At 50.0% G+C, this 23,384-nt stretch overlaps 6 protein-coding genes across 6 annotated transcripts; 3 read left to right on the plus strand and 3 right to left on the minus strand.

The window, feature by feature from the left end:
• Positions 1–597: 597 nt before the first annotated feature.
• On the minus strand, positions 598–2,101 carry POX_f07754 (uncharacterized protein; the record flags this gene model as incomplete). The annotated part of the gene is made up of 5 exons (XM_050116548.1): positions 598–929; positions 1,003–1,457; positions 1,515–1,638; positions 1,688–1,817; positions 1,928–2,101. The coding sequence occupies 5 exons, from the start codon at positions 2,099–2,101 to the stop codon at positions 598–600; spliced, it is 1,215 nt and encodes a 404-aa protein (XP_049966687.1).
• Positions 2,102–3,361: 1,260 nt separating this feature from the next.
• On the plus strand, positions 3,362–4,963 carry POX_f07755 (uncharacterized protein; the record flags this gene model as incomplete). The annotated part of the gene is made up of 5 exons (XM_050116549.1): positions 3,362–3,895; positions 3,970–4,436; positions 4,498–4,558; positions 4,625–4,820; positions 4,881–4,963. 5 exons carry the CDS (start codon positions 3,362–3,364, stop codon positions 4,961–4,963), a joined length of 1,341 nt encoding a protein of 446 aa, XP_049966688.1.
• A 793-nt stretch (positions 4,964–5,756) lies between these two features.
• Positions 5,757–7,123, minus strand: POX_f07756 (putative aminotransferase gliI; the record flags this gene model as incomplete). The annotated part of the gene is made up of 2 exons (XM_050116550.1): positions 5,757–6,248; positions 6,308–7,123. The coding sequence occupies 2 exons, from the start codon at positions 7,121–7,123 to the stop codon at positions 5,757–5,759; spliced, it is 1,308 nt and encodes a 435-aa protein (XP_049966689.1).
• Positions 7,124–8,093: 970 nt separating this feature from the next.
• On the plus strand, positions 8,094–9,881 carry POX_f07757 (uncharacterized protein; the record flags this gene model as incomplete). Its single annotated transcript, XM_050116551.1, has 5 exons — positions 8,094–8,396; positions 8,471–8,836; positions 8,894–9,589; positions 9,643–9,732; positions 9,780–9,881. 5 exons carry the CDS (start codon positions 8,094–8,096, stop codon positions 9,879–9,881), a joined length of 1,557 nt encoding a protein of 518 aa, XP_049966690.1.
• Positions 9,882–11,792: 1,911 nt separating this feature from the next.
• Positions 11,793–14,052, minus strand: POX_f07758 (uncharacterized protein; the record flags this gene model as incomplete). The annotated part of the gene is made up of 4 exons (XM_050116552.1): positions 11,793–12,309; positions 12,384–13,334; positions 13,436–13,489; positions 13,598–14,052. 4 exons carry the CDS (start codon positions 14,050–14,052, stop codon positions 11,793–11,795), a joined length of 1,977 nt encoding a protein of 658 aa, XP_049966691.1.
• Positions 14,053–20,532: 6,480 nt separating this feature from the next.
• POX_f07759 (uncharacterized protein) lies at positions 20,533–22,152 on the plus strand (the record flags this gene model as incomplete). The annotated part of the gene is made up of 4 exons (XM_050116553.1): positions 20,533–20,576; positions 20,730–20,951; positions 21,236–21,589; positions 21,696–22,152. 4 exons carry the CDS (start codon positions 20,533–20,535, stop codon positions 22,150–22,152), a joined length of 1,077 nt encoding a protein of 358 aa, XP_049966692.1.
• Between the last annotated feature and the right edge of the window lie 1,232 nt (positions 22,153–23,384).

Genomic DNA, 23,384 nt, shown 5'->3' on the forward strand with positions numbered 1-23,384 from the left:
AGCCACGTCCATCAAGAGAAACACCGCTCAGCAACCCCCACCGCAAGGAACTTGAAGGTTGACCCGGGTTGTGTCCATGGAAAGCACCAGGCACCTGGGAAATGAATAAGTTGAATCACGTTCTTCCAAAATGTCACTCGTCGACTTTCTTCTCGGCCCTGAGATATCCTCAGCTTACACTTGGGCATCAGACCACCACAGGTCGACGTCAACCTCTACCTTACTCACAGAGGTTTTTTTTATTAGCGCCTGTATAGAGAAATCAGCGAAGTCTTGAAGAAGGTGATGCTTTATACCCAGTAGATCCGTCGCTGTATCACTCAAGAAGCCCAGTCAAGGGATGGCCATGAACACAAATTTGACGTAGGATGGACTTTCCCCTTCACGTAGAACTGTGTTCACGGCGTAAAGGCGGGTAGAAAAAGCTCTGCTTCTCGACTTGTATTGGTCTTGATATCTGAGAGATAATCTCTCCGAAAGATCTAGATGAAATCATGAAATTATGACCGAAAAGGGAGGCTAGCTCTTGAAGACGAATGACATTGTTGGACCAACAAAGTTGTGATCCCATTATTGTTCGAATGACCTTATACACGCTCAATTTGTACATTCCAATGGCAGTTCACACTCAATCAAACTCTGGGAGCCTTTTCCACCAGTCCAAATCTTGTTGATCCTGAGACCAACCCTTGTCTCGATGAGCTGACTCCAAGCTGTAGATGTACGCTCTTGGGCAGACATAAGGGTCAGCATGACCATGTCGAGCGCTGTGGCTTCCCAGTAGGCAGCTGTCTCTGGTATCACATGCTCATGGATCAATAGCCTGCTATATCCATGCTTCATGGCAGCCTTGACTTGCGCAAGAATGCTTTCACATACTCCATCTGGCCAGTTATGCAGACAATTGTGTAAATAGTAAGCTCGGGCGCCTGCCAGAGGAGTGTGAGTATGTCATTTTCACACTAGAAGAAACCTGGCGGGTGGGTGCTATATGAGCCTTACCAATGATGGGTTGTTTCGTGTGAAAGTCGTACTCCATGCGGAGAATCGACGATTCTAGATCCTGGATTTGGCCTATGACCACGGGCAGATCTTGGAGAATTAGCTTCCCGGGAGCATCGGGATGAAATTGGCGAAACATTTCCAAGTCATGGCCCACATTTCCGCCAATGTCGACGAGAAATGGAGCCTCAGGATCTGTGTCAGCGCCTTTGACCAACCTCTCTTGCACTGGGTAGAAGCTGGGAGCCATCCAAGGTACAAAGCCCATAGCGTAACCACTCATGTGGTCATTGAAGTGTGAACCATAGCCTAGCGATTGTTGCCATGTGAAAGTATCCATGTCTGTTCCGTAGGCATACATCATGGCGGTATCCTTTGCGTCGGTGGGGTTCACCCAACCTCGTTTTCTGGAGAATTCGTGGAATCTCATAGGACCGGCGCTTGTGCAGGAGAGCCTGAAGGTGTGAGCGACTGAATCTCAAAGCAACTGGGCGGAAAGGCTTTTTGCTTACATGGCGAGATAGCTATTTCCGATCGCGGGAATGCTCATTGCCTTCGTGAAGTTGGTCAATCTGTACTCGTCCGGCCCAATTTCGATGAGATAGCCCACGGCACCAAGATGTCGCATCAGCCGGCCTCGTAGGATGTCAGTGAGCTTGTTCGGCGGGGTGAACGTGGAACATACTCAGAAGCACATGGTCGATCCCCAGCTTCTCTGCCAAGTCGCCCACCTTTTGGGGCTTGTCACCGTTTTGCGCCATGAGATGCCACAAGCCCGAATCCACGCCGAAGTTCAGGCCAGCCATTGCACCAGTCTGTTCATCAGTTAATGTCGTCGATTTCTACATGGTGCTGGCGGCAGATCACTTGCATTGGCCCAACAGTGATAGATCATGGTCTCCCGGGGAGTCTCCAGAGCGCGCACCAAAGTGCGACACTTGACTAGCAAGTCTTCTCGTCCTGTATTGCTCGCCGTGAAGACCCCGAAATCTTTTGTTATCTCCTCGAGCAGTGTGGATATCGCGTCCATGTCATTCGGCTGGGTCGCGACGGAGACATCGATCTGGGGGAGGCCTTGCTCTGTTTTTGGGGCCGGCATATTGCTCCTGTGACACAGGAAGCGTGAGGCCCGGGCAAAATGAGTAGCAACGTGCTACACGGGCCTCGGTAGATATACCGCTGTCGAAGTGGAAGAATCTGTTGTCAGGATACCCAAAGTGTTCTGGTCAAATACATTCGATGATGGTTGATAGGTATCCAACCTTCCCTCTCCAAACAACGATAACAACCAACTGTCGAGGCTACTACTCCTTGAGCTCGGGTCTGAGTGATGATCCCAATGCAAGTGGAGCTTGGCTCGTGTTAATACAAGCTGCATATCACAGTTCTTGAATCTCATATCTGATCACCGTGCAGGACAAAGCCCCGAGTTGGGTGATTTGACCTTCTCAAAAACGACAAAAAAGAAGGAGATGAACTTTCGCGTAACCACTCGCCGTGGCTCCGCAGTCACAATTTGATCGCGTACGCATCCTCACCGACTGATCACTCGGCTTGACGATATCCAAATGATCAAGATCTGAGTGATCATGTCGCCACCTCCATGGCCACGATCCCCAAGTTCAGGAAGATGTACGAGTCTACCGGACGCCGCATAAAGCTTATGTACTCATTGGATCGATGCGCGGACCGTGGCCCCCAGCCACTGAAGAGTCGGTGAAGGTCTTTGAGGAGTATGAACCATTCCACTCAAATTCCCTGACCATTTCAGCGCTGTAGAGCTGGCCGTCATGAGACCTTCCAGACTCCAGAATTCAGGGACGCTGCTGTGTAACCTCGCAAGGTTTTCGACTCATGCAGTCCACACCGCTGGAAGACTGGGGGTTTTGTTTTCTCATGAGAAGGGGCTCAACTGATCGCTTCAAGAAATCGATCAGATGAGCTGGGATTGCCCAATCAATTGGATTGAAGTATTGCCCAGGCATAATCAATCAGAGCTTCCTGTGGGTTTGATGCAAGTTACACTTGGAGAACACCTCTTCGGAAAGCATTAACGGCAAAAAAGAAAGCTTCCTCCAGATCGGATCGCCAAGGAGTGAGACCTGTAGCTCAAGATGGGGGACAAGGTCTCTTGCCTCCCCGGGTTACTGGTAGGCAAGGATCAATGAAGTATTCGCCTGTTGATTCCTGTGGCCCGAGGTCTCCCGTCGAGACCGTTGAACAAAATTGAATCGAGTTGATCGTCCTTGCCCTAGACGTCTACTACTGGGTGATGTGATGAGACCATCAAGTCAATCAGACTCAATCTGCGACGGTCTCTGCTTCCTCAGCTGATCGCGCCCAGACACTCGCAAACAGAATGGCCTTGCACGGTTCTTTTCACCGAGCATCAGCCCAGCACCGCAATGTCCTGAGAAAAGGCCTCACGACTGAGGGAAGATGGTCCCATTGGTCTTGCAACAATCGTGCTTTTACGTGCTCGGGCTCGTCTTTTGGCTGGAGGCAGTTGGACGTTGCCGTCGTGGGAGGCGGAATCGGAGGCATGTCCGCGGCAACCGCTCTGCGCCGCGCCGGACACAAAGTGTCGATTTACGAACGGACCAATTTTATCGGTCAGGCCGGGGCTTCGATCTCATGCGCCGCGAATGGAACGCGCTGGTTGCACGAATGGGGTGTAGACGTCGCTCAGGGCGATGGGGTCATTCTACGAAAGCTCATCAGTCGCGATTGGACGACAGGGAAGATCCTCACTGAGTACGAGCTGGAAGACTATGAGAAGCGATGGGGATATGTGTACTACATGTTCCAACGGCAGTCTATGCACAAAATGCTCGAGAATGCAGCATTGGGGGAGGGAGCCGGGGTGCCAGTACAGCTCTTCTTGAGTCACAAGGTAACCGGTCATGTCCTCCATGCCCATCTCCGGGACTCGGTCCAGGCCACAGCGAGTCTAACACTTTCTATTAGTGCAAGAATATCGACCTCAAGACTGGTCAGATTGAGTTTGAGAATGGATCTTTGGTCAATCATGATCTCATTGTCGGCGCGGATGGCATTGGATCTGCCGTTCGTGGTATTCTCGGTATCTGGCCGGAGAGGCGACCTGCTGAGTCTAGCTGCCTGCATGCAAACGTCATTACTGAAGATGCCATCGCCGCTGGTCTGCCGGATTTCTCGCAAGATGATGCCCTGCAGTTCTGGGGCGGCCATGGCCAGAGCTGGGACAAGATAGTTCTCTCTCCATGTCGAGGGGGCAAACTACTTTCCTACTATTGCTTTTTCCCAAGGGAGAAAGGCGACTATACGAATCATTCCTGGGGTGAACCGGATCGGACAGTGGAAGAATTGCTGGCGCCGTATCCCGAGCTCGATGTGCAGGTCCGCGGGCATTTAGCACTGGGGAAAGAGATCCAGCCATGGCGTTTATGGATGCAGTGAGTAGAGCCCTAATTTGCCCTTGGATGACAGTGTGTTGATAGACCTCCTTTGCACCAGCGACCCGTATCCATATATCACAAGGAACATGGTCTGCTTGCTAGGTGACGCGGCTCACCCTGTAAGGCCCACAGTCTGATTCCGCCACTTGGGGTCAATCATGATCACTGACAAACATCAAATCCAGATGATGCCTCACCAAAGCCAAGCCGCCTGTATGGCACTTGAGGATGCGGCCGCCTTGGGCATTCTTTTTGGCAAGAACTATTTCACTGGAGATGTTTGCGACTCCGTCTCTACTTATGAGTTGATTCGTTTACCCAGAGCAACCAAGGTTCAAGCAGCAGCGGCACGAGCCTCGCAGAATATCAACGAGCGAATTGGTGAGTGGCCACCACCTAATATTCTTTCTCCCTGATGTACTTCCACTGATGTTCTTCCAGGTTTCTCCAGCAACATTGACAATCCAGTCTACACAGTGAAGAGCGAGCAGGCGAAATTGACCATCGAGGAGATGAATGCGTGAGTTTCAATATCTCATCATCGTGGTCCATTCTGATACCTAGTGATAGTTACGATATGCACATGCATATTGATGAGATGGTCTGCAGACGCAAGGGCAAAGCGTCTTCTCGCCGATATATTGGGGGTTTGCCGATAGGGTTACAACTGTCAAATGGATATACTGTTGGGAGTACAGATTGGTCTCCCGGCTCATGAGTGTCCCTGACGGGAGTTAGACTTGAGCATGTTACTATCCTTTCCTTTCTCCACTATCTTTCAATCTTGTTTAGATTCTGGACTCGTAAGTTTTGATTTTAACTCCGTATGGAAGGTTGACGAAGGTTCTTCGCCGGTCTAAATTGGCTCTTTGGCCTGCAGGCCGACTCTGGCGTGCCAACACGCTGGCTTCACGCCGTCGGCTCGCAGGATCTGTCAAAGTATTGCTGAGCGGTACATTTCTACTCGTCGCCACTCCGGCCTCATTCGGTGTTTCTAATGTGCCGTCACCGCTTTCTCCATCAGTCCACTTCCCTTTCAGGGAAGAGCTGCACCTTCCGAGGGCCTGTTCGCACCGCCTCTCTTCCTTGCGTCTCCCTGGATATGTCTTCTTCGGCCTATCCTACCTCTGGGGAGAAGTGAAATGGCAATTTGTCTCCAAGATTTGCCTTGCGGAGTATTCACCGCTTTCATGCAACGCGTGCTCTACGATGATTGAATACGCTGTGAGACGTCTGAAATGGTGCAGATTATCCTTTGCAGAATCGAGTCAAGGATCAGTGCATTCAGATCGACATGATGCGTTATCTCGCTCGAGGTTAAACCCGACCTGCGGGATTCCACAGTCGGGACTCTCCAGGTATCCACTGTCGCTTTGCTTCCATCCCACTTTCAATTCGACGTAATCCATCGATCAGATTTTTCCGCGGGAGAGCAAATGTGATTCTGAACCAGCCTGGTTCTTCACTCATGAACCTGGAGCCGGCACCCACGGCCACTCCTGCTGCAGTCAGCTTTTTGGAAAGTTCCGCGTCTGTGTCCGTGGTTGCTAGCTCGCCCCCGATCCGTGCCCATATGACACAGCCAGCAACCGGTGAATAAAATGAAACCTGATGGAAAGACAGAAAGTCTTCTACTATCTCCGCGGCTTTGCGTAGGCGCGACTTGTTGCGCTCTAGTAAATTTTCGACCGTCTGCAGGTTGGAAAAGAGAGACGCAATCGCTATCGATGCCGCATTGCACACCTTGTACCTGTTGAGGGCCATGAGTGCACGGCGAAGCTCGGGATTCGACTGCGTGATGAGATAACCCTACGGATGTGTCAGTGTTGAGGCCTGCAAGAGTGTCCTCTTTTGGAATGCCGACGAACCAGTCGAACTCCGCTGCTCCCCAAATCCTTGCTGATACTGTAAGCCACATGGACACGAGCGCGGTCGACACCCAGCGATTTCAGGTCGATCGACAAAATCGACGTAAACTTTGTTTCCAACCCAATCACAATGCCCGGAGTGGCATGTTGAGGGCGCTTTGTCGTCCCAAAGTTTGAGAGAGCGTATATCTCGTCCGAGATGAAGTGGATGTCGTGCGCTTGGCAAAATTGAAGCAGCGCCTCTAACCACGAAGTGGGATAAATCTGACCCCGAGGGTTGTGGGGATTGCAAATGACAAGACCTCGAATAGGACACTCTGCACTTTTGACCGCTTCGCTGTAGTGCTGGATGAGATCGGTTGCATTGGTTGGTCGTGTCGAGCACCTCACGGGAACTATCTGCACCCTATTCCTCAGCGCCGACGTTACAGAAAAGCCATCCCACATGGGGGTTTCCAATAATATGCCATCTCCAGGATCGCAAATTGAGAAAATCGTGGTTTCAATCGCCGATGAACAGCCTGTGCTCGTCACGATGTGCTCGGGCAAAATGACCGTTCGAGGCGAGAAGAAGTGATTGAAAAAGGATGCTGATACACGCAAAAGGGCCGGGGATCCCCCCAGTTCGTGAGAATATGAAAGATCTTGCTGGGTCAAGTCTGATGACAACGCCTCTTTGATCAATGGAAGTAAATCCGGTCGAATAAGCCAATTCTCCGCCATATCCATTTCCAATGCGCCCTCTGGGGGGCTTGTGCCGGCGGGGGCATGATCAGAAAGCCACGATAAACTTTGCTTCATGCGGCCAGAGAGCATGATTTTCAAGGAGCAACTGAATAGGGAGAGGGCTCACATGCGGAGGTGTGGCGTGTGAGACCTTCGATCTGCGACCCAGAGTCTGGACAGCTTTATATCTTGGGTACCATGCCTCACCATACATCAGTCAGTACAGCTCAACTCACCGCTGTTTTGCTATCAAGCAACATGCATGGATTCAACAAGTCTGCGAGTCCGCCAAAGCAAGTACAGGATATGACATCCGTCGATTTCAATCACCTGCCATGTTCTCACAGACTTTACCACATGAAAGAAATCGCTCTAGGTTTGATGGTTGCTGCGCTAAGAGCATCAGAATCAGGTGGGTTATTCCGTCAGACATCAAGAGCTCGCTCTTCAACGATGAGCGACGGTGAAGCGATCGCCAGCGAGGAACTCAAGGAAGCGAGTAATCATTGTGGAAGGAGGAGTCGAGGATCGCGATAGTCATGACCTCGCTGTGGCTACTGGAAGGTGTCCGCGAATCCAATACTACCTTTGCGATACTCGCTTCTGTCCGTCATCGACAATGTTGACCACATGAGCAAGTCCCAATGCACCTCGCAATTCCATCCTGTCACTCTAATGATGGATATGCATGGAGGCCCATCATCACGACAAATTGGCATGTCGAGTGGATCTTTCTGGCACCCAGGACTTGGTCAAGCCCTCGTGTAACGCACGCTCCAAGAAATGCAGCCAAGAACTCGGGCATGTGCCCCTCTCGGGGCGCAGTATTGTAGTCTTAAGATTGCCCAAAGAGCCATGAATCTTCTGCTTTTCAATCTTGTCTAGCATTGACCTTCAGAACAGTGCCGTGTCTTCTGGGTTCGAGATCCACAGATGTGAGTTCACACGCGAGCTGAAAACGAAGGAAAAATCCTTCGGATGTAGGCATGGCCGACTTATACTGAAACCAAGAGGAAAAACAGTACTTGGCCATCGATAATCTCCTCAAATACCTCTGAGAATGCTTTGGGAGTCTCTGGACAAGCCAAAGCCACTGGCTGTGCTAATTTTTGGTATCACCACCCTCCTGGTTTGGCACATCTATCGTACATACGCACGATTGCGGCATTTTCCTGGCCCATTCATCGCAAAATTCACCAACTTTCATCGCTTTCTTCTTGCGCGTCATGGCCGCCTTCATTTATATCAAGATCGTGCTCATCAACAGTATGGCTCTGCTGTTCGGTTCGGTCCTAACCTCGTCTGCATCTGTGATCCCGAGGCCATTCCAACCATTTTCAACCTACGAGGTGGATTTCCCAAGGTCTGTGAACTTTATCAACATTAGCTATCTCTATCTTCATTCGAATAGATGCTAACATCTTCCAACTGATACAGAGCAATATGTACCGTGCTTTCCGGCCCTGGACCACGGATGGTCTCCTTCTTTCCGTCTTCACTGCAGAAGACGATGCGACCAATCGAGAGATGAAACAACACATTTCTGTGTATTACTCGCTCTCTTATGCTGTGTCTTCCTTTGAACCGAGAATGGACCGAGCCTCGCGAATGCTCTTTGACAAGCTCGACCGTCGGTTTTTGCACCCAGGTGCACAGATGGACATGACCCAGTGGATGAAATTTCTCTCCTACGATACCATGGGCTTGATGACGTTCTCAGAGCCCTATGGCTACATTCAGCATGGAAAGGACTTGCACGGCATCATGGCCGATGTGAAGAGAGCAAACATGGTGATCGGGCCGGTAAGCGATCCCTGACGGAGTACTTTAGGACGGGAAGAAAGACTCAACCATTTGCAGATGACGCAGATCCCAGGGATTGATTGGCTCTTACACAAGAACTGGGTAGCAAATCTCTTCAAACGTGAAGCCATTGCTCCTCTTCTGGACTACGTCTTGGCGCGTATTGCTGAGCGCCGGGAAGAACGTCGGAACAACCCCAAGTCGCCCGCCAATGCGAAGATCGACGGGCCCATTGCCGAGGGCGACTTCCTCGGATATTATCTCAATGCTCAGGAGAGAAAGGACAATGTGCCCCTTCGATTCGTGTCAACCTGGGCTTTTGCCAACATTCTTGGCGGAGCCGACTCCACAGCTTCGATGCTTCGATCGGTCGTCTGTTTTCTAGCCGAACACCCCGACGCACTGGAAACGGTACGGACCGAGCTGCGGGATAAGCAACAAACTGCTACCGGGCTCACTCTGCCTTTCCCACAATGGCATGAGCTGCAGGATCTCCCCTTCCTAGACGCCTGTATTAAAGAGTGCCTCCGGCTGGACGCTCCATTCGCTATGCCTCTTGAACGGGTGGTTCCTGCGTCGGGAGCCACCATCTGCGGTCACTTTTACCCCGGAGGCACTGTGGTTGGCATGAGTCCATACATTACTAACCGTTATAAACCGACTTGGGGTGATGATGCAGATCAGTGGCGTCCCCGTCGCTGGCTGGATGGCGAACCGTCGCGTATCAGGAAGCTTGAAGCTAGTCTGCTCACAGTAAGTCAAGTTCAGCCGACGGGCCTGGTGTGTCCAATGTCTGATTGTAGTAGTTCGGAGCCGGAACACGAGGTTGCCTGGGGCAGCACGTTGCTTTATTTGAAATCAAGAAATTTGTCACGGCGCTCTTCATGAACTATGATGTGAGACCTCCTGACCAAGTGTTCACCAATTCATACTGACGATTTAGGTCGATCTTGTCGAGCCTCGAGCAAATTCTAATCCTTACTACTGGGTCGTATATCCAGAGAGCGTGCGGGTGATAGTGAGAAAACGCGAGTCTAAATATTAGAGAGCTATCCTCCAGAGAAATGGCTACAGACACCAGACTTCGCGTCTCTGGATTGATTTAGAATTGAATGGACACTATCTGGTGAAATTGGTCTATCACACAGCCTACCATCTCACCGATTCTGCTCAGTCTTGCAAGATACTTTGGGCTCGTGAAATTGCTGGTGCCCGGAGGGCCTGAAGCAACGGAAACTGGACTTCTGCTTCTTCTTCGAAGCTGGAATATACTGGATCATAGTAAATATAATATATTTTGGCCTGAGTATAACCAGTGACATCTGACATTTTCGAGTAGAGTTTATATCACAGAAGTGGCGACGAAGTTTCGCAAGGTTTGCCGAGCCCTTTCGCTGACGACAAATATACGAGCATAACCACGACGAGGAATGCCTCGGCGTCCTCCCTTGATTTTGAACACAATGAAAGAGTTCTACTTTTGATAAACATCACTAGAATATCTCATGTACAGTTTCGCCCCAATTGTAGGCTCGACCGGGCATCGAGGTAGAACTGGAGAACAGATCAAAGGCAACTCAAAAGCACGCATGACACGAGGGCGGGTACCAGGACATGCACATGTCCTTGAACCCGCCAGCTGGGCACACACCCTTTCGCTAGTTCCACAAGATTCCATAGAATTGCATCAATTCATTCCACAAACGAGTGCGAAGTTCGAGAACTCCATGTAGTGACGGGCTCGGTGCTAGACTAGCGGCCTTGGACGAGAATCAACAAGACGGACTAAACGGCAAGGAACCTTCGGAAAGTGATTATTGATATGCCCTTTTTTTCCTTTCCCTATTTCCTTTTTCATAAAAAGATGATCTAGCTGTTCACCTGCTACAGTGCGTTGCTTATGTGATAGTGCTCACATGAATGATTCTGGGTACTACCTACGTAACATGGTATGTAGACAATATAGTTGAACAGGAAAAATGAGATCAAAATTGACTCAAGTGCGTCATTTCATTGGCTCTTTTTCGAATGTTTGTGCTAGACCTTTTTCTTCCTTTCCATCAACAGTCAAGTATGCGACTTGACCTCTCTTAGACGACACAGGCTAATTCGGTGGATGGTATCGTGAGATCGTACGACATCAATTCAATTCAGAAAAATCAAGGTGTGGGCCTGCTTGTAGCTATCGCGCTCTGTGTTTAACCAAAGGGAAAGACAGTCCTATCAAACATCAAACACGACCAAGTCACAGCCTGAATCAAGTCGTGACCGGTCTCTTTATTCATTTGCATGGTTTCTGAATGTCACTGTCACTCTCCTAACTAGATATGTTTGTGGAATCCATTTATCCCCCTAACTAGTACCTCCGGTGGTACTAGATCAGTTTCGAGGAATGGATAATATCCCCAGATATACTGCAGGATTCGAAGCATATGCGTGCTTTTTGAGCCTGAATCGCAGAAGCTGGGGGAAAGGAGAAGGGGGGGGGGGGGGGGAAACTGGTCACTTTCTTCCTGACTCAGCAGTTATGTACATCGATATCAATGCTTTGATAAACCTCCCCCCCCCCCCCCCCCCCCCCCAACAAACAGCGCCACGGGTCCAGAGCTTCAAACAACCTGGCTGAACTCCTGATAGTGCGCTAATTTCCTGCCTGAATGGTAGAGTTCGGGAGACCAGGAGCGAAAGGTGACCATTTCCCACCATCTACAGTCCCGAGATTTGGCCAATTCTCTCGCTCGGTGGCAGCACGAATGGTCAGGTAATTTGTCGAGTCAATAACCCCCAAGGTACAAAGACTCGTAAGAGGCACCCAAGCTCGAGAATATGCTCCTTTGAGTCATACAGGTGTAGTCATCCGTCAAAGCATCCGGAGAGGCCTTGGCAGATCAGGTTTGGAATTGCGAGGCCGAGTGGTCCTTTTCAAAGGAACATGGTGTGTCCATTGCATTCGGCATCACTCTTCGCGCAGCACTTCGTCAATAATATTGGTAGATTGGGATCCCGTCCTCTGCGGCCCAGATACACTTTGGGACTTGTCTCGTGGCTCAGGCGGCTGTTCTTCTTTCATGCACGCGTTTTCGAGAATATTGGTCCACTTGCCACTGCTCCCTGCGTGGCTATGCTTCAAATGCTGGCGGAAGTGATCAGCACGGAAGAATTTTTTCGCATTGTTGCACTCGCCAAACTTGTGCAGGGCTGTTAGGTGTTCAAATCGCTGGTCCCAGTCTGGTTGTGGGAAATTAGAGAACTCTTTACCGCAATACCCGCACGAGTCGTGTGACGGGCCGGCACTGGTTTGGCAAGACGGCGAGGACGAAGCATGAAAAGCAGCCTGGAAGCTTGGAAGAGCAGCACAGGACCATGAATAGCGGCGCAAATGCAGGGAATTCTGATGTCGTTCTGCCTCGTTCTTGTTCTTGAAGCGATTGTTGCAATATTGGCAAGAGTACTGCTTTTCCATTTCATGAGAGCTGCCGGCAAAAAAAAGGATTAGCACGTGGGGCGGAGAAACAGATATCGATCAGTCTGAAATCAGCAAACATACCGAAGATCATCCGGATTGTCAAACTTCTTTGGCTTCTTGGGACAACACTCGCAAATGTACAGACCACTCATTCTTGAGCCATGAGTGATTTTGGGTACGCTCAGCGGCAAGGACACTTTCCCTGTTGAGTCGACGGCCGGGGGCTCCAAGGTGCTTGAGGGATGGATGGATCTGGGAACTGCGTGAAGCATCGGTGCAGAGGGATTGGCATTCAATATTGATTTTTCGTGGTATGTGTCGAGGTCAGAGCAAGGGGATAAACCCCCAGGTGATGGCCGATCGTACGGAGACAGGCTGGTCATACTGCTACCCCCAATGGACAGGGTAGAAGAGTATGAACCGGAGGTGCGGATGCTCAGTGATGATGATGCGGAAAGAGCCCGGCGGTTTGAGGAGTAGTTGGTGTTCACTGAGAGAGTATTGGCGAAGGGTTGTCCACTGGTTCGCCGCTGCGATAAGTCCCCATTGCTGGTCGTCAGATGTAGTGGTCCGCCCATTAGTTCTCGTGGCGGCGAGGACGCCCGTCGCTTCATGCCTTGCTTGGATCCATCGGGATAGGGTGGCGTGGGCTCCCGCAGAACGAATTGACGTGGGCGCGCAAGATCATCCGCCGGAGGAAGTTCACTGTCAATGTCTGAGAAGACGCCTAGGTCGTAGCTCCCGCGATGAGAGCGGCTCGGCAGACTAATGCTGTCCTCTCTCGAGGGCGTCGCCCCCTGGTATCGCCGTCGGCCACCATCTCGTATGCTGTCATGGTCGAAGATAACAGAAGGCGTATTGCTGTCTTCGCTTGGGCTACGGCCCTCGATGTAATCCGGCCATCGGGCCTTGCTCCTCGGGGAGACAGCATCTGCTTGGGGACTATTGAACCATCTCATTTCGATCGTGGAGCCTGCATCAGAGACCCCGGAGAAGGTAAATTGCTGGATGCACGAGACGAGATCGATGGAACTGTCAATGCGGAAATTGATCCTCGATGGTCGGATGCTTGACTGATCGAGGTGCGTGGTGAAAGGGAATTGCCAATCTTGGAAAGTAGGTGTTGATCATACGCGTTCGAAGAATCTTTGACACTTCGAAGCGAAAAGTTCTGCTCGCCTTTCAGACTATACATGCATGTTAGTCTCGTTGCTCTTTAATTGAAATGGGAACGTGGCGTGCGCCATGGCTTGCGCCGGCAACGCCATGAGCCACAACCGGCTCATCCAACTTACACAGGACCTGTCGAGCTGATTGAGATGGAATTCGGAAACCCTTCATCTCTGGAAGGTGGGGGCTGGACTCTGATCTGGGCCTCTGAGCTGTGAGACGACAATCTGTTGTGCCGACCCTCCAACTCATCCAGCGCCATTGGATCACCGCGGGGCATAGCTTCAGGCCGCCGATGACCACCAAAAAGACTTGAATTGGGATTGATTGGAGGTAGATTAGTGGCAGCACGAGAGGGGTTGGCGTACAACCACGCCGCGTCGTAGCCCCCCTCCAGATCGCGGATATGCGATGGTGGAGGCAAAGGTGGCGGAGCCGTGTGCGTGACTGGCCGAGAAGGGATAGGCAGCGGTCCCAGCGAAGTGAAAGGTGAACTCGGCATCATATGGACGCTATCAAAGCGACGATCGCGTTGATCCGAAAAGGCAGGAGAATGCGGCGAGGAAGTCCTCCGGTCCATGCTCCTCTGGTGAAGATTTAGCGTGAATGGGAATAATGCAAAGTCGTCATGAAGAAGCGAAAGACCGAATGAAAAGACCGGGGCGAATTCAAATAGCGCAGCGCTATACCAGCCTCGACGCAGACCAGCGGCAGATGATGATCGAAGCTCAAGATCGCTCGATTGCTGATATCGAGTTAAGGGTTAAGGGGTTCCGGAAGTTGGATTGGGTGACGAGGATGAAACGGGAATTTGCAGGCGATACCTGAAGATCCAATCCGGTTGGATAGCGAGCGTCGTGACACCGGCTATGAAATGTTCAGAGAAGCGCGCTGATCGGACACTCTTCCCGGTGACTTGAACTTTGAATAAGAGATCCAGCTTACGTCCGCTTCGCAAGGGAGGGGGTGCGACGATGCGAGGTGCCTTCAGAGCACTAGTTACAGAGTGGCAAAGGGTCCAGGGCTCCAGCGATCATCCACCCGCAGGGAAAAAAAAGATGGGAGCTGGTGAAGTGGTCAGAACGATCACACCCAAGAGCCACGACGAGAACAAATCTTTGAAACGAGTGAAAAGAAAAAAAAACAAAAGAGAAAAAGATATCCCTACACGCTGCGCTTGCTCCTAGAGATCAGGAACAATGTAAGACGTGAATGGTGAAGCACAAACAGGCTGGTAAAATCATCGGCCGCGAAAACCGGCGATGCCAGATGCCCTCTGTTCAATTGTAGACAGATGGAAGGGCAGGACGAAAACACCAACAGCATCAAAAAGAAAAAGTAAAAAAAAAAAAGGAGAACAAATGAAATATAGCAGAGCTGAGTGACAGAATGACCAGGACGAAAACACGCGAGCGCAAGGCGTAGGGCTGAGTAGTTGATGACTTACATGGTGGGCGATTCGCCTCATGGGATGAAACGTTTGCCGCACGAGTGACAAGCACAGCCTAATTCCGGGAGCCGAAGTGTGTTCCATGGACCCTCGAATCAGTCAAGTAGAACAGAGAACACGACCGCGCATGCTTCTCTGGATCGTTGCGTGGGCGAGTCCTAATGCCTCCTTTTCAGCATGCAGGACTGCGTCAAGATGCAATGTCACAAAAGGCCGAGGAATGAGAAAAGGAGGGGAGCAAAGAAAAGAGTACGCAGAAGACTCGATTCTGGTCGATGGAGGTGCACGCGGCGGAGTCGATGGATTGGCGCTCCACTCTCTCTCTCTCTGTCTGTTTTGATAAGAATTGAAGAGGAAACAATCTAATTAGACGCTGTGGTGGAAAACCCAACGTCGTTAATTATTGCGGTGTCTTTGCCGCTGAGTTCAGCGAGGGTCGAGACAACTGGCGTCTTCAGCCGCGACGAGAGGCGAAAAGAATGTACGAGGCTGAACCACGGGGCACCGATGTACAGACAACCGGTCTCCACTTCCACTTCACAAGTTCGCAGCGGTTCCGAACCACGGTCGAGCCCGTAAAATGGACAGGGTAATGGAAACCCCGAGACCAGGAGAATGGCACAAAGCACGAGAATGGAGAAGCCGGTAGGGCAGTATCAGGTAGAGAATTTGGGTAAATCCTCAACACAACAGACGCGGGCAGAGGTGGAGTGTAGACAGACGGGTGCACGCGCAAGAGTCTAGAAAGCACGAGCCAACACAGTAATTAAGACCGAGGGTGAATTCATCGTCTCCCGAGTCAAAAACTATCGTGGATGAAGAGTCTTGTGAGACAGAGCAGTCGCAGATCGAGCTGGACCAGGATAGCGGTCACGGAGAGTTGAACACGCCGTGGATTGAGGAAATGGACCTTCGGCGAAAAGCGAAGCGGCGGACTCCCAGAGACGGGGAAATTCTGGAAAACGTCGACGGCGAGGGGCAAAAAAAAAATTAAAAACGGTAATCTTGAGGGGGAAAATTGATAATAATAATAATATTCATGGTTTAGAAAAAAGGGTTCATAGGGACGATTTGAAAGGGGAAAGTGAGCTGGGAAAAAAAAGGATCAATGTTTAATGTGACCCAGAAGGACAAGGAGAGGTCCAATTTGAATGTTCTGTATTACCGTATGTATGGTGCTGTAAGTAAACGCTGTTTCTTGTATCCTGCATGTATCGTCCTGCCCATCAACCTTAGTCCACCAAGGCTTTGACACATTCCTGCCCAAGATATGAATGATCAACGTATCGTGAGAACAACATACACGACCCCTCATCAGAGTATGGAATGACAGGCCTAGGTGCAATTGCCAGGATGTAGAGGCTAAGGTCCAAGGTAACAGGTATTCATGTAGTCTTTGTTTGCACAATTGTCCGCAGTCCACACAAATATGTGTCTGCATGCAGATACCTACATGACACAAATACTACATACAGTACAGTACATTGAAGAATTCTACAAGTCTGGCTGGCGGATTGAGCCCTCCCTTCACCTTTTACATCCTCAGGTACCATTGATATAACCTCTTTCATGTTTGAGTGAAGTTTGTCTATAGCCCAAAGATCCTTGTTTTATTGAGGCACCAGTGCCTTATAGTAATAAGGTGAACCCGTACGGTGGTATATGTCGTCCCACTTTCTTGCAGTGCCGAATGGGGGTACTTTCTTATCAATTGTGGTGGAACCCACGTCGCAATGCCGACACTCTGCTTCGAAGGTCGTACTGAACCAGAAGTCTCGGAAGTTTGAGTAACTTGTTTCTGGCGCTTATTTTCCCAAATCCTTTATTATTTTGTCCGGCCGCCTCGGCACCTTCTGCCTAACGTCCACATATACATCAGCATGGCTTGATTATTCAAAGTCAGAAGAATAATCACTTCTTGGTCAGACGTTAGGGCAGAAGGCGTGGGAACAACCGGATGGGGCCCAATTAAACTCTTTTTCCACCACTGACATGAACGTTGTGGCCCCAAGGGAACACGCTCAATACTGCTTAGCCGGGGTCACCCTATGGAGTAGCCTTGCAGTAGCCGCGATTGGCAGCGACTAGTCATCCTCTGTGCGAATGCCTAGGATCGTATCATCGTGCATGATCCCGATCTTGGTTGAGCCCTTGGTAGTGCTTAGTCTAAGGCTAAAATCAGCGAGGGGACTGTCAAATGACATAGTCATACTAGACACTTAAACAGTCCACTGTGTACCCGACCTGTCACAAAGTATTCCTTAATCTAGGTTCTTTTCTATGTCATTCAGCACGAGCAACACTTGACAGGAGACTTGAAGGCAGCAATCAAGCGCACGTGTGGATTCAAGCTCCTCAATAATGGAATTATCATCAAACATACACGAAGCTAAAATCGCCGCCCTTGATCGCGCGATCAACGAGGCTTTCGGCGGGCCACGGGCGGACCAGACGCACCGTAGCCTTACGTCGGTGCCAGGTTGACATAGAAACTCAGTTCCTCGCAAGCCCAAGCGAAAAAAAAAAAAAAAAAAAAAAAAAAAAAAAAAAAAAAAAAAGGAAAAAGAGAAAAGGTCAGCGGATAGAATGATACCGGGCTGGCGCCTCGGTCTCCCTGTTCCTGGACAGGGTCCACGTTGTCTCGAAGGCAGAACGTATATACGCGGCTGACAGCCCCGCGGATTTTCCGTGCTGTGGTGGATAATCTTGCTGCAGGGTGAATCTTCATGGACACCCATAGAGAACGGTCGAACAAAGATACATTCTCTACAAAGGGGGCAATCTTTAAAGAGCAACGGCGATATCCAAATTCCACACATACTGTAATATACTGTATATTTGTATACACTTGTATAGTACAATACTGCATGTGTGTATGCCAAGGCTCTACTGTGCATGGTTGAAAGTGAAGGCAAAACAGTCATGTATTGTAAAGAGCGTGCACGGCGTTAGTGTGCAATGGATGGATAGGAAGACCAGAGGAAGAAAGAAGCAGATAGAAAAAGACGAGAAAAATGGGAATGTGATTCTATTTGCCTCACTTCCTCGAGACAAACACGATTCGTGAGAGATTGAAAGATGACCCACTGAGTCCTAGTGCGCTCCACTTGGTGCTCAATCTTGCATGCACTGCCTCACTGGCGGTCCGCATCATATTCGAGGATGGGAACAACAGACACCGTGAAATCTACGAGGTGCACCTCCATGATTTAATACTTTTTTTTCTCTTTTCCTGCCTGGAGATTTACGTGACACTCGCTTGGCACTTTCCGATGATTTAGAGGGGGCTACACAGCATGTGGAAATCGCTGAATGAGCTTGTCAATTTGTCAATCTTTTGTGATCCAGAAGCATAGAACTTAAAAAGGGGGGGGGGGGGGGGGGGTTTGAAAAGGTATGTACCTACCTAAGTAGGTTACAGACTAAGTTAGAAACGGTTGTGCAACGGCTACTGTCAATCATAGCTATCCTGAATTGAGTTATCGGACATGCTCACTGCCCACGACTACCAGCCCTATGGAATGTTTGAATGTCCAAGATTGGATTAGTCCACGCGTAAGAAACTAGAAAAGAGGACCATTTTTTAAATGCTATATCGTCACTTTCACTCTCTGTCCATACTGTCATAATGAATCATAAATTGATAAATTGTTATATTCTAGTTCAGAGCAATTTCAGAATCAGATTTTTAGCTCCTCTAGCAAAGGACGGAATACGAGGTACTTTTGCATGTACATGTCTGACTTACTCAATCTGATGCATACATCTGAAAGTGGCCTGCCTAGCAAAGTGAGAGTTGGACTGGAGTTTTACCACAACTTTTTAACACCCAGCTAACATTCTACTTTTGCCTCTCGTGTGATTTCAAGATACTGTAGTCCTGTCAAACAAACTCGGACCAAGGGATTGGTCGTCGCTGGGTCGCCTTCCATGAATCAGCTGCCCACTAGGCGGTGCATCGACAGGACTTGACATTCATGGCTGAAACTGCAGTGGTGTGGTCCGGTCCACAGATTGCGCCAGGTTAAACGCCAGCCGAACGCCATCAAATAGTTCTCCAAGAACAGCAAGTTAGCAGCCCTGCCGCACCACAGGGATCAACATACGTCAGTGGCCAGGCATATCGCCTTGCAATTCGTAGAACCCGTGCCACGGAGTCCCGTTGCATCCTACTTTCGAATCCAGCTACATCCCTATCCAGATTGCGCATGACCACTAGAAGATCTATGTCTTGTGCTCAGAAGTCCATCAGCAGTACCTTATGTATCAACATATGTGTACACACTACAGCACTTACTTGATGTACTCTGATCAAGAACGTTCAGTGCCGACTTTCAGGGCCCTCTGGTGGCTCACTGTACCCAGTGAAACTATCTGCATATCGCAGTCCCGACTCAAACTTCAATACTGATCAGTCGCGCCTGACATTTCCTCCGACCGAATTCCGGATCTTTAAACTCAAGTCAATGGCCAGTCTGCCAATTTCATCGGGCCCAGACTCATCAAGGAAGCTTGTTAAGAATTGACCAAGACCCCCCACAATCGCCCGGGGCACTATGTAATCACGGAGCAAGGCATGAACTCCAATCAAATTGACAGAAGCCCGCTCTCCTTCGAGATTCAGACAGCCAGTCCGCGGACTACGAACTCCGGAGGGTACGCTACATGGCAAAACCCCCTCTCGAGAAATTCAGTCTGGATCTGGATTGGCTATTCTGGTCCATCTCATGCTCCGTCGAACCTACGGTGGTGGCAAGTTGCGTACAGCCCATGTGTACTGTACAATCTGCACGAATCCAAGACTGGAAGAGCTGAATGACCTTATTTTTCTCAGTCTTATTGGTGGGAACCACGGTGGCCCGGCATGGCTGATCGTGTGGGTAAAAAGTTCCAAGCTTGAACTGAGCTATGCCTTGCTATGGCAAGTCTACGCAGCCCTAATCCACTTCAAGCAGCCTCACATGCGCGCAGTTCCAAACACCTAGCAGCTGTCGTTCTCACACATAGCAATGTGTGTGAGGACTTGGTAGTTGGCAGTTGGCACGCGTCCTTGTACTTTATCTTTAATGGCAAAATGGCGTTGTTGAGTGGGAACGGCCCATTTCACCGGACGGGCTCACCGGCGTGTTTCTTGCCACATCAACGGGATATCACCCCAGCAGCGGGCAAATATCATCTTGAATTCAGCTGGAGATGTTTGCAAAGAATCAGGATTACTGTATTTCGGTACGGAGACTGTAGAATTTATACCGCAACTGGTGCAGCGTATCACTATACTGGAAATGTTCCACTTGCTTGCGGGAACACTTATAGTAGTTTTGAGCCTGAGGCATCAACGACGGACAAGGCTCGGTCACCTGAGAGATCTGACCCTTACCCTACTTACCACTTTAGGTCCTCCAGAATTTATGGAGACCGAGGCAGGTTGAAGGGAAATCTCCGCCTTCTTGATTGGGAGTTTACATCAACCGCTAAATGTACTTTGATCGACGCATTTCATACTCTTAGATTTGGAGAAAAAAAAGACCTTTGGATATTGGATTGAAAATACGCACTGAATATACTCAAACTCGGAGAATATATCACACGCTGAGAAGTAGCGCCGCAAAGATGGCCATGAATCAGATTCCCGGCCACAATATCTACATTGGGGGGTAAGCATGCATCCCTCACTTTGGAGATTTCAATGCAACATCTGGGGAAGGGGTAATTGTATTAAAAAGTGGGCCTTGAGGTCGACATTTTTATGCTTCGTTACTGAATTGTCATCACGTTGATGAACTGACTTGATGCTTCTTCTGTTTTAGAATCTTTTGCCTCAAGAACAAAGCCGCTCTAGCCAAAGCAGACATTAGCCATGTTCTGTCTGTGTTACGGCTGAACCCTGCCGAGGACACCTTTGCCTCTTTTCAACATCTGGCCATCGATGCTGATGATGTCGAGGATGAAAATCTCTTGGAGCATTTCCCTGCTGCGATCCGGTTTATTCAGGCTGGATTGGATAGCGGTGGTGGTGTATTGGTACACTGGTAAGAGTTTTTCTTTGCATTTCACCCTACTTTTCCCCTCTGTGACACTTGATGAACAATCGAGTGTTATTCCCATATCTACCATAATGTGTCCCATTCACGGGTGAGCATGTGGCTGTTGGAAAAATGCTACGCATCTATGCTACACGCTCTCCAGGCTGGACGATGATTTCCAGTTTTGGGGGTCAATCCTCTTGCGAACATATACAACCAATCATCCCTACAGGCACAGTTCAATTTGACCCGTCATCTGCCTCAGCCAGAATCTAACATGGTCGCTCTAGTGCCATGGGCAAATCTCGATCCGCAGCAATATGTATTGCCTATCTCATGCATCAGCAGCCCGGTGCGCTCACACCACAAGCCGCTCTGGATATCATCAGGCAATCTCGACCGCTCTGTGAGCCGAATGATGGCTTTATGAGACAGCTAGAGCTCTACCATGAGATGGGCTGCCCCGATACGGTGTCAGATAACCCCATCTACCAACGCTGGCTATACCACCGAGATGTGGAGGAGAGCGTGGCATGTGGGCGTGCTCCTGAGTTGAAATCAGTGCGCTTCGAGGATGAGTTACCGGTGCAACCCGCGCAGAACGATAGTGGCCGCTCTATGGAGATCAAATGCCGCAAGTGCCGGTACGTATTAACCCTCTTTGCTTTTTCGAACGGGGAGGGAAAGCCTGCCTTCCTTTCTGGCCATGTCTGGCCATCTTAACCCGTCACTGATTCTCACCCCCCTCAGACGCACTCTTGCAACCACCTCATTCATCATCAACCATGAGAGAGACACGCAGCGACGCTCCCGAACGGCGCCGAACGCGGAATGCGCACATGTCTTTCTCCATCCGCTCAAATGGATGCGGCCCAGTTTGTTCCCATCTTCGGTGCAAGAAGGCTGCGATCCGGACGCAGACTCCACGTACGACGACTACTCCGTCGACGCTCCTTTGTCCGGTCGTCTCACGTGTCCCAACGCGGGCTGTGGGGCCAACATTGGGAAATTCGCCTGGCAGGGTATGCAGTGCAGCTGTGGTGGATGGGTGGTGCCTGCGATCGGGCTGGCGAAAGCTCGCGTGGATATTGCCCAGCGAGTGAATCCCGCCGCACGTGGCTCTGGCGGTCCGGCGACGGGAATTCGGTTGCCTCCAGGGATGCGGTCCGAGGGCAGTGAGCCTGGCTCTGGACGTGGGAATTTGTGATGACGCGGCTGGGTTACGAGGCAATTGGAGTTTATGGAGATGTATCATCGAGTTTGTCATCTGCGCGTGATTCTCAAAGTCTATTCACCCTGGAGTTTGACTTGAATTTTTTTTTTCCTTTTTTGTTTTGCCTGTAGACAATCAAACTAGCTCATGGCACTGGCTTGGCCTGCGCCCATGCCAAGCCTTGACGACTGCCGATGTACATAAATCAATGTACCAGTGTTCACTGTTCACTCCTGAGCCTATGACTGTAGGTACATGTCTGTATGTTGCTTTCACAAAGACAATATGAATCACAATGTGATGAAAGCCATATCGATATTACAAATACTCCTACATGGCAGTATGCCTTGAGCGACTTGAAACAACACACGAATCTCGAGCCTCGACAAGGACTACTCTCCCGCCTTCAAGCCCGTTGCCGACATTTGTGCCTTGCGCACGGCCCAGGCCTCGAAAGAGTCCCAAAGTACAACCTTTTATGTTGTGGTAGCCCTGTGCCTCTCGAATTTCAATCCAGACAATTTGTTTGACTGTTTTTATGTGTAAGGTTGGACAGTTTCCGATTGCCTGGGTCCGGGAAAGCTGTGTTCGCTGAGTTGTATGTATGCCCTCGAGCATAAGTGTGGTCAATCAGCATGGACGCAGCATGAAGGTCCGCTTCGCCACGACATCATGTGGATATAAAAGGGAGCTTTGACAGCACCATCCGGCATTTACCTCCACTACGACAACCGGTGAGTACCGTCGACCGTGGAATTGATTGAATCCATTTAGACTCACCTCTCCAGTCCGTGCGCGCCTTCAAAAAAAAAAGGCTCACTCCATCGAGGCTGTCCAACGGCACCCAGTCATGCTTGATTCCTGCAGCCACTTTGGGGGTTCAGAGTGGGACTTTCTATCACGAGGGTCGTGTGTTGATTGGTGCGACGAGCTGCAGATATCCTCGAGTCCGACAGTCCAATCACACGCAACATTGATGTAACAAATATGGTTACCCGCACTCTAAACCGTTTCAACTTCCGAGCCTTGAGCAAACAACAGAGATTTATCAGGTTCTACAATTTCCTGGGTAGACTGGCGGCGGGTTCAACGACTCGGAAGTATCCATGCACCAGTTGTTGTTGTTTTTCCCCAATCAGAGTACAGGCATTGACCGAATGACCATTGAGATAGGGCCCCGGTTTACCTGGGAGGACTGAAGGACCCGGCCGTGACACCCATTGTCA

This window comes from Penicillium oxalicum, chromosome VI, assembly GCF_001723175.1.
Source record: "Penicillium oxalicum strain HP7-1 chromosome VI, whole genome shotgun sequence".
NCBI lineage: Eukaryota > Fungi > Ascomycota > Eurotiomycetes > Eurotiales > Aspergillaceae > Penicillium > Penicillium oxalicum.